Source organism: Hydra viridissima, unplaced genomic scaffold (genome assembly GCF_058129835.1).
Source record: "Hydra viridissima isolate aposymbiotic clone 2 unplaced genomic scaffold, HvirCarnegie_v1 scaffold_6, whole genome shotgun sequence".
In the NCBI taxonomy this organism is placed as follows: Eukaryota; Metazoa; Cnidaria; class Hydrozoa; order Anthoathecata; family Hydridae; genus Hydra; species Hydra viridissima.
Window position 1 is genome coordinate 96,948 of NW_028324305.1, and position 13,153 is coordinate 110,100.

At 37.3% G+C, this 13,153-nt stretch overlaps 1 protein-coding gene across 1 annotated transcript; it reads left to right on the forward strand.

Moving 5' to 3' along the window:
• Positions 1-8,269: 8,269 nt before the first annotated feature.
• On the forward strand, positions 8,270-12,002 carry LOC149886495 (uncharacterized). Its single transcript, XM_090090582.1, has 4 exons — positions 8,270-10,760; positions 11,016-11,081; positions 11,343-11,399; positions 11,557-12,002. Exons 1-4 carry the CDS (start codon positions 8,804-8,806, stop codon positions 11,874-11,876), a joined length of 2,400 nt encoding a protein of 799 aa, XP_089946708.1. The 5' UTR covers positions 8,270-8,803; the 3' UTR covers positions 11,877-12,002.
• The last annotated feature ends 1,151 nt before the right edge of the window (positions 12,003-13,153 follow it).

A 13,153-nucleotide genomic window follows, 5' to 3' on the forward strand; every position in this document is an offset into this window, starting at 1 on the left:
AAGTGTTAAATAATGTTACAGAAACGACCTAAAACGCCTGTTGTATTAATTTAAACGAACAAAATAGATAAAAAAAAAGAAAAACTATCATTAAAAAAAAAAAAGAAAAAAAGAAAAGAAATAGAAGTTGAGGAAAAATAAAAATAAGAACTTCTAACAAAGAGCTCTTCTTTTTATTTTTCAGATTTTAGATGCTTAATTCCTTGAATGAAAAGTTGAACTGATGACCCACTACTAAGGTTGTTCCAAGCCTTCCGTTCTCAAACTAGGCCATTCTGAGAGGCTGTTTGATTAAGTACCGTTGATAGTAGTATCGCACGTAAGAGACTTCTAAAACTCTGATTATTAATTCCTTGAATGAAGAGATGACTTCATACTCACTAACGAGGTTGTTCTTAGCCATCCGTTCTTAAACTAAGCAAAACAGTGAAGTTGTTTGATTAAGTATCACAGTTTGCTGATTTGCACATGCACCATTGCCGAAACTGTGATGCTTGGTTCCTTGATTGGATTGAAGAAGCTCATCACCATGCTTTTTACAAGCTGTCCGTTGTTATGTTTTGCAATTCAGTGGTTCTGTTTTGCAATTCATTTTCTGTTTGTTTAAGTATCATCGATGGTGGTGTCGTGCATGCAAACTTTCCGAAACTCTGATGCTTGTTTTTCTTGAATGGAGAGATGAGCTTATACTTTAGGTGACTTTTAAAACTGCAGTAATTAGTGCCTCGAATGGAAAAACGAACTCATACATTACAGACCAAGGTTGTTCCTGGCCATCCGTTAACATATTAGGCAACAGTACAGCGAGGCTGTTTGATTTACAAGCTTTTGTCGTTTCGAGAAATCACTACATTAAGCATTCGATGGTGATACACGACTGATGGCCAGGTTCTGATTTTCGAATGAAAAGAAGAGTCGCATCCGACCACCGGTCGGCTTTCGACGCAAAACAGCTGTACACACTCGTCCAACGTCCAGTGACTAACTGTTGCAACGAGAAAGTTAGCTTTATTTGTCGTGCAGATTGTCCGCTTTGACGTAAAATGCTAGAAATTTGCTGAACGCTCGGTTTGCGCCGCCCAAGAGTCATTCTGTTTCTGCGTTGCCAGCGTCTGTCGGCTAAATACAACTGTAGACTCCGCGCAAGCTTTTTCACCGCAAAAGTTGTACAGAGCCACACCGAAGGCTAAAATCGACTTTAAGGTCGAAGGTTAAAATCGACCCTAGAGGTTTGAAAACGACGTCACGAAATTTTCAAGACATCATCGAAGAAAATTACGGCGGCCAGATGCAACTCTTAGTACTAACTCTACTAATCTTAGTACGTTAAGCATTCCAGTCGAGAGATCAGACGTTTTTTCGTCACCTAAGAGACCGGCCGATGCGTTTGCGACGCTGCGGAAAGAAAGAAGATGGCAAACCACAGGGTTGTTACCGTAACAAACCTCCGTGAGTACCTCCATCTCGAGTGGCTTTTGAAGAAACGTTCGTTTTAAACTCAAAGGGATGGTTGTTAAAGCTCACAAACGCCTGGTTAACGATTTTCTAACGGCAGACACCGTGTTTACAATGGATACAGACCGATTAACTGAGCCCAAAGCGCAAGATCTATCAGAAAACTCCTCTAGGTCGATGCAACGAGACGACTAGACACGTGCGTCTAAAGGCATTTTACAATTGAAGGACGCCCCTCGTGGGCCCTAACCCTTTAACCTTAACACTAAACTCCTGCTTGATATCCTCGTCCCCAGGTTTCCAAACCGTAACCCCAACCCCCTCTAATCCTAACCCCCTTACCCTCTAACTCTCCCCCCTCAAAAAAACAAAAAACATAAAAAAGCAAACAAAACGAAAAAAAACTTGCTTCCCTCCTCCCTTTTAGCTCTAGGATGCAATACCTTTTTGCCGCCCTCCGCTAGAAGGGAGTAGGGAGTAACGAAAGCTTGACATCAAAGTAGCGTTTCGTATGAGATTTGTTTGCCAAAATTTGAGCGTTTTTAAAAAAGCCAAGACTTCGTCAGAGGGGTTTCTTCTTTTCTCCTAAAGCTATCGATCGATTAAAAAGCTCAAAGCAAAGAAATTCAAAACAAAATACAAAAACGGGAAGTTTTAGTTTCTGCACCACAAGCCAAGCACTAGTTCAAACTGGAGATAATAAAAGGAAATCGAATGATCTCACTTCTCAAACCACTGAGCTGCCATTGGTTGGCTGTTTAATCGTTGCGATTGGTCGGCAGTTTTATCGTTGGAGACCATTGAGAGATATAAAAAGAATTTTTTTTTTGAGCACAACATTAAACGTTAAATCGTTAGATGTTGTTATAAAGGCACCATTAGAATGCGATGTCCTCAAATATTTTCCTCGATATTTTAATAAGTAAAAAAAAACAAAACAAAGTCTTGCAACTGGCGAAAACTTTCAATAAGCAAACAAAGCAACAACTTTCCTTTCGAGTTTTTTACATTTTAAACAAAAGACAAACAAAGAAAAAAAACAAACAAAAACAAAAACAAAAAAACAAAACAGAAAAGGGAGAATGAGTGAGTCGACTGATTTCGCTCAACTGTCTTAAACGAGAAGTCATAAACGTTTGCTTGTGCCAGCAAGTTGCAAATTAAGTTGTAAATGAACTGCACCGCAAAAACTTAACCACAGTTTATTAAGCATATTAAGCCTTTGCTGACATGTTAAGACATTTTAAGCCTTTGCTATTATCATGAGGCTTTTGCTCCACGAGCCAAAAAAATACGCTAGAGTTGACAAACTGCATCGCGGTCGAAAAGTGTAATTACGCCAACACTTTAATCCGTTTTAAGCATTTCGTTTTCGCACGAACAACAATTAAAGCAGCTCGTTGAGCTTAACGACGTTCGTATTTTTTTTCAAAGCCAAAACTTCGGCTATAAGTAGAGTAAAGAGGCACTTCGAAAAACAACAAAGCTGTTCGCAGTCGATAGCAACGAGCGACAACATCTCTGCGAGTCTGGCATCAAGGTAAACAGTTTTTTTACATTTCCATTTGTTAGTGCCACTTTTGTGTACATTATGTATTCAAAAATTTCTTGCGGACGCTAGATTTTTCGTTTTCAATGAACAACAGTTGCAACCTCTAGCCGTTTGCTAAAACAGCTTGCTAGGACAACCAAATCAATCATATGTTGTGAAAATTTCTTTTTGTTCAACTGACTAAGGAAGATCGAGCGAACGCTTTTTTTTTATATAACTTGTTTGTATCATATTGCTATTAAGAAAACAGCGTTGTGTATACTAAACGTGACATAATTGGCAATTATCCGTAACTAAAAATAAGATAGAAATTACAAACTTGATACCATATTTTAATTACTGTAACAAAACTAGACGTCATCGCGTGAGAAAATAAATGTTTATGACACATAACCTATTTTTTTGTTTTTTTTTTTCTTCTCTTTTTTCCTTTTAATCTCTTTTCTTTCGTCCAAAAAGCGTTTTGATTTTTGCCTCGCCACAAGCGATGAAATCGATAAAAAAACCTGCTCGGACATTCTCCATTCTCAACAACAAAAGCAATCGAAGTTCTAGCTCTCGAGCACGTGCGCCAACAGGTTGATGAAACCGTTCAAATATGCTCGATCGCTAGAATTTAAAAAAAAGAAACAAGCCAGAAACAAACCAAAATAAAAAAAACAAAAACAAAAATGAACATCTTTAGAACGCTTAAATTTTATAAAATATTTTCCTCTGCGTTTTTAACCAGCTAAACTGTCGTAAAGTTTTTTCGGTGCAGTTCATTTAAAAAACTTAGTTTTCAACTTTTAAACGTTTTAGACTTCTCGTTTAAGGCAGTCGAAAGAAATGAGTCGACTCACTCTCTCTCTCTCTCTCTCCCTTTTCGGTTTTGTTTTTGTTTACTTGTTTTTGTTTTTTCTTCGTTTGCCTTCGTTTGCCTTTGTTTGCTTTTGGAAAAGTTGTCGCCATGCGAGACTTAGTTTTTTTTTGGCTCAATTTGTGATTAAGTGAAGTTCTAGTCTTGAAAGTGTGCAAAGTGTGGGCCAATCTGGTGGCTGGAGTGATGACACGTGAATGCTGGAAATTCCAGACTTTGAGCGGATTCAGCGTACATAGAAAGAAAATGTAACATTCACGTGGGTCTCTCCTAAGCTTGCCATTGGTCGGTCTGCTGGCCTTAAGTACCCCCCCCCCCCCCCCCTCAACGTCACGTTTGCTCAACTTTCTCGGTCTTTGGCGCCCAAAGAAAGCTCGAGGAAGGATAAAAATGGCGAGGTTTCGGTACTGCGTTTTCTATTTTTCCTATTTGTTTTTGTTTGTTTGTTTGTTTCGTTTGTTTGTTTATTTATTTAATTGTATTTTTGTTTGTTTCGTTCGTTTGTTTGTTTGTTTGTTTCGTTTGCTTCGTTTGTTTCGTGATGTTTTGTTTTCCCTTCTTGATGGCACAAAACAGAAGCAAACAAGACTTTCGGTTATGTTCGGTTATATTCGGTTCAATAAAAGTTTGTTGGTTTCTGCACAACAACAACAACAAAAGTCCCTCTGTCCCTCAAAAGCAGTTTCTCCTCTGTCCAAAAGAAGAGCCTCTTTGTAATCGATCTTGTCTGAATGCAGCTCTCCTTTTGCCTACAGGTTTTTATTCCAACCCTTTTGTTGTTGTTAGTGCCATGTTGTTGTTATTGTTATACTCTGTAAAAGCAGTTGTTGCTGTTGTACTTGTTTGTTGTTTCTAAAGACACTGTTGTTGCTGCTGTTAGCGCTGTTAGTAATCACCCACTTGGCTTGTATTTTTGTTTCTTGTTTTTGTTTTTTGTTTTATTTATAAACACTCTCTGAGTAAGTGATGCTGTTGCTGTTGTTGTTGTTATAGTTGCAATGAGTGTTTGTTAATGTTCCCCCACTTGGCTTGTATTTTTGTTTTCTGTTTTGTTTGTTTTTTTGTTTTTTTGTTTTTTTTTTCTCAACACTCTCTGAGTAAGTGATGCTGTTGCTGTAGTCGTTGTTATAGTTGCAATGAGTGTTTGTTAATGTTCACCAACTTGGCATGTTTATAATCTATTTTATTTTATCAACACTCTCTGAGTCAGTGATGGTGTTGCTGTTGCTGTTGTCGTTATTATGCTTGCAATGGGAGTTGTTACTGTTCACCCACTTTGCTTGTTTTGTTTTTATTTCTTTATTTTATCAACACCCTTTGAGCCAGTGATGCTGTTGCTGTTGTTTTTGTTATAGCTGCAATGAGTGTTGTTAATGTTCACCCACTTTGCTTGTTTTGTTTTTGTTTATTTATTTTACCAACACCCTTTGAGCCAGTGATGCTGTTGCTGTTGTTTTTGTTATAGCTGCAATGAGTGTTGTTAATGTTCACCCACTTTGCTTGTTTTGTTTTTATTTCTTTATTTTATCAACACCCTTTGAGCCAGTGATGCTGTTGCTGTTGTTTTTGTTATAGCTGCAATGAGTGTTGTTAATGTTCACCCACTTTGCTTGTTTTGTTTTTATTTATTTATTTATTTTACCAACACCTTTTGAGCCAGTGATGCTGTTGCTGTTGTTTTTGTTATAGCTGCAATGAGTGTTGTTAATGTTCACCCACTTTGCTTGTTTTGTTTTTATTTCTTTATTTTACCAACACCCTTTGAGCCAGTGATGCTGTTGCTGTTGTTTTTGTTATAGCTGCAATGAGTGTTGTTAATGTTCACCCACTTTGCTTGTTTTGTTTTTATTTCTTTATTTTATCAACACCCTTTGAGCCAGTGATGCTGTTGCTGTTGTTTTTGTTATAGCTGCAATGAGTGTTGTTAATGTTCAGCCACTTTGCTTGTTTTGTTTTTATTTCTTTATTTTATCAACACCCTTTGAGCCAGTAATGCTGTTGCTGTTGTTTTTGTTATAGCTGCAATGAGTGTTGTTAATGTTCACCCACTTTGCTTGTTTTGTTTTTATTTATTTATTTATTTTACCAACACCTTTTGAGCCAGTGATGCTGTTGCTGTTGTTTTTGTTATAGCTGCAATGAGTGTTGTTAATGTTCACCCACTTTGCTTGTTTTGTTTTTATTTCTTTATTTTATCAACACCCTTTGAGCCAGTGATGCTGTTGCTGTTGTTTTTGTTATAGCTGCAATGAGTGTTGTTAATGTTCACCCACTTTGCTTGTTTTGTTTTTATTTCTTTATTTTATCAACACCCTTTGAGCCAGTGATGCTGTTGCTGTTGTTTTTGTTATAGCTGCAATGAGTGTTGTTAATGTTCACCCACTTTGCTTGTTTTGTTTTTATTTCTTTATTTTATCAACACCCTTTGAGCCAGTGATGCTGTTGCTGTTGTTTTTGTTATAGCTGCAATGAGTGTTGTTAATGTTCACCCACTTTGCTTGTTTTGTTTTTATTTCTTTATTTTACCAACACCCTTTGAGCCAGTGATGCTGTTTCTGTTGTCGTTGTTATAGTTGCAATGAGTCTTATTAATGTTCACCCACTTTGCTTGCTTTGTTTGTGTTTTTGTTTTTGTTTATTAACACCCATTGAGTCAGTGATGCTGTTGCTTTTGTTGTTATTATAGTTGCAATGAGTGTTTGTTAATGCTCACCGACTTGGCTTGCTTTGTTTGTTTTTTGTTTTTTTTTTATCAAAACCTTGTGAGTCAGTGATGCTGCTTTTGTTATTTTACTTGTAATTAGAGTTGTTACTGTTCAGCCGCTTTGGTTGTTTTTTAATCTATCTTATTTTATCACCACTCTCTGATTCGGTGATGATGTTGCTGATGCTGTTGTTGTTGTTTTACTTGCAATGATAGTTGTTACTGTTCAGCAACTTTGCTTTTATTCGTTTTTGTTTGTGTGTTTGTTAGTTGTTTCTTTTTTATCAATATCCTCTGAGTCAGTGATGCTGTTGCTAATGCTGCTGTTGCTGTAGTTGGTTTTTATGCTTGCAATGAGAGTTGTTACTGTTCACCCACTTTGCTTGTTTATAATCTATTTTATTTTGTTAACACTCTCTGAGTCAGTGATGTTGTTGTTGTTATTATGCTTGCAATGAGAGTTGTTACTGTTCACCCAGTTTGCTTGTTTTGTTTTTTTATTTGTTTTGTTTTTTTTTGTTTTTGTTTTGTTTGTTTTTTTTTATCAATACCCTCTGATTAAGTGATGCTGTTGCTGTTGTTATACATGCAATGGTTGTTGTTACTGTTCAGCCACTTTGCTTGTTTTTTTTTAATCTGTTTTGTTTTTTCAACACTCTCTGAGTCAGTGATGCTGATGCTGTTGTTGTCATTATGCTTGCAATGAGAGTTGTTACTGTTGTAGTTATGTCTGTCATTTGTCCTTGTTAGCAAGTTCTATTTGCCCTCTCTTGCCTTTTTTCAACACAGTTTCTTTCTTTGAGTCATATGGTTGCGAGATCCTCTCAAACTCCATCTCTTTATTTATTTGTTTCTTTTTTTTTTCTCATTCTCCTTCTCATAATAGCAATCACTGTTGCCACCATGCATGTAATGCTAGTTGCTCTCGTTCTTCTTCTTTTGCTAGTGCAAGCTTTGTTTCTTCTTGTTGCTCTCTTTACTTTCTTCTTGCTCTTTTGCAGAGGACTCGAAAAAACACAGCTCTTCGCTGTAGTTGTGTTTCTCATCAATCCACGCAACATTCCAGGATTGGATACAGGCAGAAGAAAAAAAACTCTCGCTGACTGTTTTCTTTTTTTTTTTAGCTTAAACCGTTGCAAACAAACACCTGAACATGTCTTCTTCACAAGAAAACAACTCTGTTGTTGCTTCTTCTCCAAACTCTAAAGCAAAAAAAAAGAAAAGAAAGCAGTCACAAGAACAGAGAGACTTAAAGCTCAAAAAGAAAGTCAGGGCCGCATTAGTTGCAGCGTGTGGCTCCGTAAACAGGGTTGTACCTTTCTATGGTACCAAGAAGAGGTACGCTGTTAGCTGTCCGATGCCTTTGTGCAAACATTCCTCCACAAGCATTAAAAGACACTTGACTAAAAAAGATCATTCTTGGACTTTGGATGAAGCTTCCATCTTTTACTCTGCAATGGTCAGGAAGTTTCAGCATGCTCGTCTCGAACGCAAGTCCGGCTGTCCAAAACCTTACCCCTGTTTGCAATGTTGGAAATATTACGACCGACTGGACATACACTTGAAAGAGACTCATTTCTACGATTCCAAGATGATCAAACAAAAGATTGCAGAGGCAAAGCGATACGACAACGAGAAGCTCTATGTCCCTCAATTTATTCGACCTGCCTTCTTTGGTATTAAGCCAGTAGCTGAATAAGCGTCTGCATCAGGCTCTGCATCCTCTGCTCCTGGGCCTTCCTCCTCTTTTTCTTCTCCGGTTCTTTCCTCTGATCCTCTTTTAAGCTTGCCCTCACCAGTTGCTGGTTCGTCCGAGGCTCCTTCTGCAAACCAATGCACCTCTGTAGAAAACAAAGAGCTGAACACCGAATCCGTCCTTGACTCTGATTTCGATTCCTTAGAGCACTTGGTTTCCAGCTCCTATGTCTTGACCGAAGAAAAGAGACTCTTGTTTCAGCTGGACAAAGATGCTTTTCACTTTTATTACCAGTCAGCAGATGAGCTCTTCAGAGACTTTGAAAAGTGGCTTGTGGTAGCCAACAACAACACTTGGTCACAAGCAAAGATCTACAAAAATGCAGTTGTGGAAATATTGACTTGTTGTGACAGCACGTTGACGCTGCACCCAAACGCCCTCACCAATTCCAATGTTTTGGAGGATAGATACTTCTCCTTGCACTTTAAGAAAATTCAGCTCAATTCCAAGCTGAGTGAACTTGACCAAACAAAAGCCATGTCTTGTCACACGTTGTACAACCGCCTTGTCTCCCTTTGTCTCCTGTTTCGTTTCAGTGAAGCCAGAAACGTCTATTTCGGACTTTCTCATGAGGCCATCCGACGTTTGCGCTGCAAGGTGGATGAGTTGCGAAAAGTGCTGAGGCCCTTTCGTTCTTTGAGGAGGAGCCTTGTGAAAAGAAGAAAAAGCATCAACATCATCAATGTCAGTTTGCTGACCGAATATGGCAAGTCTGCATACATAAGAGACTTAGTGGAATCGATTAGAAAGGCGTCTCTTCCGCTGACTAGAGACAATGCTGTGTCTCTACGAAACCATCTTCTGCTCTCTGTCACTGTAATTAACAGTTTAAGAAAATCTAACATTGCTCTTTTAAACATTAGAGACTACATGGCTGCTGAGAAGAGTGAGTGTGGATATTGCATTGTGCAAGAGCGCTACAAAACAGCATACAAGTACGGAGCCAAAAACATTCTAGTGCCGAACGACTTGAAAGTGTTGATCGATATTTATTTGCTGAGATACAGAGACCTTCTTGTCAACGACTCTCACTACATGGCTGCAGACACCAAGACTGTTTTGGAGTTGAGCGACTGCTACAGGCCCCTTTTTCCTTCGGTGAGAGCCAACAAAGACGAAGGTGTGACACTAGGTGCAACTAGAGTGCCTGTTTACCAGATGGGTTCCTCTGCTATCACCTCTAGCCTGACGTCCTGCTTCAGAAAAAGCCAAGTAAACATTCCCATGAAGCGTCTTACTCCCACTTGCATTCGCGGTTCGATAGCCACTTACTTTGCCAACAACAGCAAAGAAGATCGCGAGCGGTTTGCTACACTCTACATGAAGCACAGCAGACACACAATGGATAGCTTTTATGTGTCCCAGTGGAACGCTGCAGAGGAGTTGCGCTTTGCCCTGGGCATCGGACAGTCCTTCGGAGTCATAGAGTCTTTGACTGTTGAAAAGTCGGAGAGACCACCAAAGGAGGAGAAGGATGTGATGGACTGGCTCCGAACTAATGCAGAGGAGTACGGTTTTCATGATGTTGAGGACATTTTTGAGGAAGATTCAGACTCCGGTTCTGACTCTGAAGAATGTGCTGCTACTTTCGGTTGTACCACAGTGGTTCCATTTTCTCCAGCTGTAGAAAACAATGCTCCTTTAGAGGACAGCAACGAACACGTTGTAGATTTCTTGTGTGAACCTACCTCAACTCCTGTTTCGTCTGTTCCTTCTGAACAAACAATCGCTGGTCCAGTTCTTGAACTATCCTCTGCTCTTGCACAACTAGTTCCTAATGAACAAGCTGTTTGTATGGATGTAGATCAGACTCTAGATGTTCCTGTTGGCACAGCTTGTTCTCCTCTTGCATTAACATTATTTCCTGATGAACCGGATTTTATTGAACACCATGCACAACTTTCTCCAGTTTACTTTAGTGAGCAAGTGGTTGCCAAACCTGTTTCTGCTGCTCCTGCTCAACAAGTTGCTTTCAGTCCTTCAAAAGAGGTTTTTTCTGTTCTGCTGGAAACAGTGTCTAATGTTGCTTCACAGCAAGATAATCTTATGGCTGTCACACGTGTTTTCCATGCTCCTCCTGAAGCTGCTCTTCTTGAACCTGCTCTTCTTGAACCTGCTCTTCTTGAACCTGCTCTTCTTGAACCTGCTCTTCTTGAACCTGCTCTTCTAGAACCTGCTCATAAGCAAGTGGTTGCCAAACCTGTTCATGTTGCTCCTTCTCTGCAAGTTGTTTTTAATCCTTCAAAAGAGGTCTTTTCTGTTCCTCTGGCTCCTAATCTTGTTGCTCGTCAGCAAACGATGGCCAAACCCAGTTTGTTTCTTTCAGCTGTTCCAGTCCAACAGGCTGGTACTGTTCTTGAAAAACAGCCCTCAACTGGTGCTGTTCAATCTGTTGGTAGTCTATTTAGCCAAAGTCTTGCTTGTACATCCAGAGGTAAATTCTTTTTGATTTTTGATTTTTATGCAAATCTCAACACGCTTTCAAAAAATAAAAATGCCCAAATTAACTCCTTGCCCTATTGTTATTGTTAAAGCTGTAAAAAAAAAAAAGAAAAGAAAAACAATAAAAAAAACAAAAAAAAAACAAAAAAAACAACACAGAAGTGTGTATGTATTTGTTGCAGGTCTAATTCTGTGATTGCTTAAATGTTTACACAAGTGAATGATACTAAAACTGATTATGTTTTAGAAGTAAAAGATCCAAGAAGAAAAAAAATCAAGTTGGAAATGCCATCTTTCACTCAAGAACTCATCGGTAATGTAAAACCTAATTTATACAAACATATATAAACACAAACCTCTTCTTGCACAATTTCAGATGGTTAACTGTTAACAAAAACTAGCCATCATTGCTAAGTGCACTTTTAGAAAGTTGTGTCTACCCGATTTCTAATGATGAAGTTAGAAACATGACCGTTAGAAATCATGCACAGCTTGTTATCATCTCTAACACTTAGAAACTGTTGATGGTTTTTTTATGAATTAGAAAAATGAACATGGTTTTATTTTATTTCAGGATCAACTCAGCCAAGAACAAAGGAAAACAAAGCAGAAGTTAGCCAATGCCAATTAGGTAATCTTTCAAAAACTAGTTGTTGCTATCAGTGCAAACAATAAGGTCAACAAAAAAAAACAAATAAAAAAACAAAATTAATCTTGTCATGCTTCAGAACCAAATGAATATTCGATTTAATCTCTTTGTGTTATGACTTGAGTTTGTAAAATTTTAGATGAAATAGTTGAAAAGCTGAATGCTTGCCCTGGCCACAACGAATGGTTCAACACCAGAAGTTTTCCACGATGTGCAGCTTTGGTGTTGGCATACATCTTGCAAGACGTGTTTACAGATGTAAGCTCAAGTTGCTCGTACAAAGATTACCTTGGCATCTTGGCAAATCATAGCAGTGACAAGCTCATTCATGTCTTGCAAAAGTACTCCTACCGAAGCCATATTAAAGACAAAATTAAAAACATGAAGCTAAAAATTCAAAAAGAGGGTAGTTTAGAAAAGTTTGTTCAATATGGCAATATAGTGAGACCATTTATGTAGTTTAGATAAGTTTGTTCAGTTTGGCAATAAAGATGGGCCTTTTGTGTTGTTTGTTTTCTCTATGCTTTTGCAAATATATTTATCTGTTTCGCTAAATACATAATAAACAAGAAGTTCTGTTAAACTGTTCTCACATTTCTTATTTAAAGATAGTTCAAACTTTTTTTATCTTTAAAAAAAAAAAAAGTCGTTTTGTTATTCTGTTAACACTTTTAATAGAGTTGCATTTAGAATTATTTCTGATGTTTTTAAGAGTTTGTTAAAAAGCAAATTAATATTTTCTGTGATGTTAAACTGCATAAGTGAAATTTAAAAAAGGAAAACTGCTCCAAACATTTTTCGGAAAAAGAAATCAAAAAGTTCCTTATTTTAAAAGATCTAGACATCCATTTCTTCTTCAGCAAAATAGCGAGGCTTTTTTTATGAACTCTTACTCTCTATTTTTTCATATAATTACACAAAGGATTTTATTTAGTTCAATGTAAACATACATAGAAGTATATTATGTTTTTTTTTTATTTTTTTTTTTTTTATGGTGTCTAACTTTTGTTTCACTTCTATTTTATTTTACGTTTATCTTGTATTTTATCATGCCTTATTGGTTTTTGCGTTTTGTGATGTCAAGCTGCGTAAGCTAAACTTAAAAGAGGAAAACTACGCTAACTTTTCTTTGAAAAAATATTCAAAAAGTACCTTAAAAGAGAAAGCACACGAATTTAAAAAGTTGTATCTTGCCATCCAATTCTTCTTCTGCAAAGTAGTGAGGCTTTTGCTCTCTAACTTATCTCTATTTACGCAAAGGGTTTTATTTCAATGTAAACACGTATAAAAGAATACTTTGTTAAAAATAATGTTAAAGGAGTTGCGTAAAAAAAACGTCTGAATAAACTTTCTTTACAAAAAAAAACAACTAAGAAACAAGCGCGCCTAAGAAAAACCAGATCGCGATTCACTAAGTCAATAGACGAAAGAAACAAACTTTAAAAAGTCTTTCTAGACAACAAATTCTATTTTTGGCAATGCAGTTTTTGTATTTATGCAACCTATCTTTTGTTTCACTTCTACTTTATTTTACGTTTACCTTGTATTTTGTCTTGCCTTTTTGCGTTTTGTGATGTCAAGCTACATAATCTAAACTTAAAAGAGGAAAACTAGGCTAGTAGAATATTATGTTGTTGGTTTTATATGCAGCCTAACTTTAGTTTCATCTATATTTTATTTTGCGTTTATCTTATATTTTATCTTGTCTTTTTGAGTTTTGTGTTTTGTGATGTCAA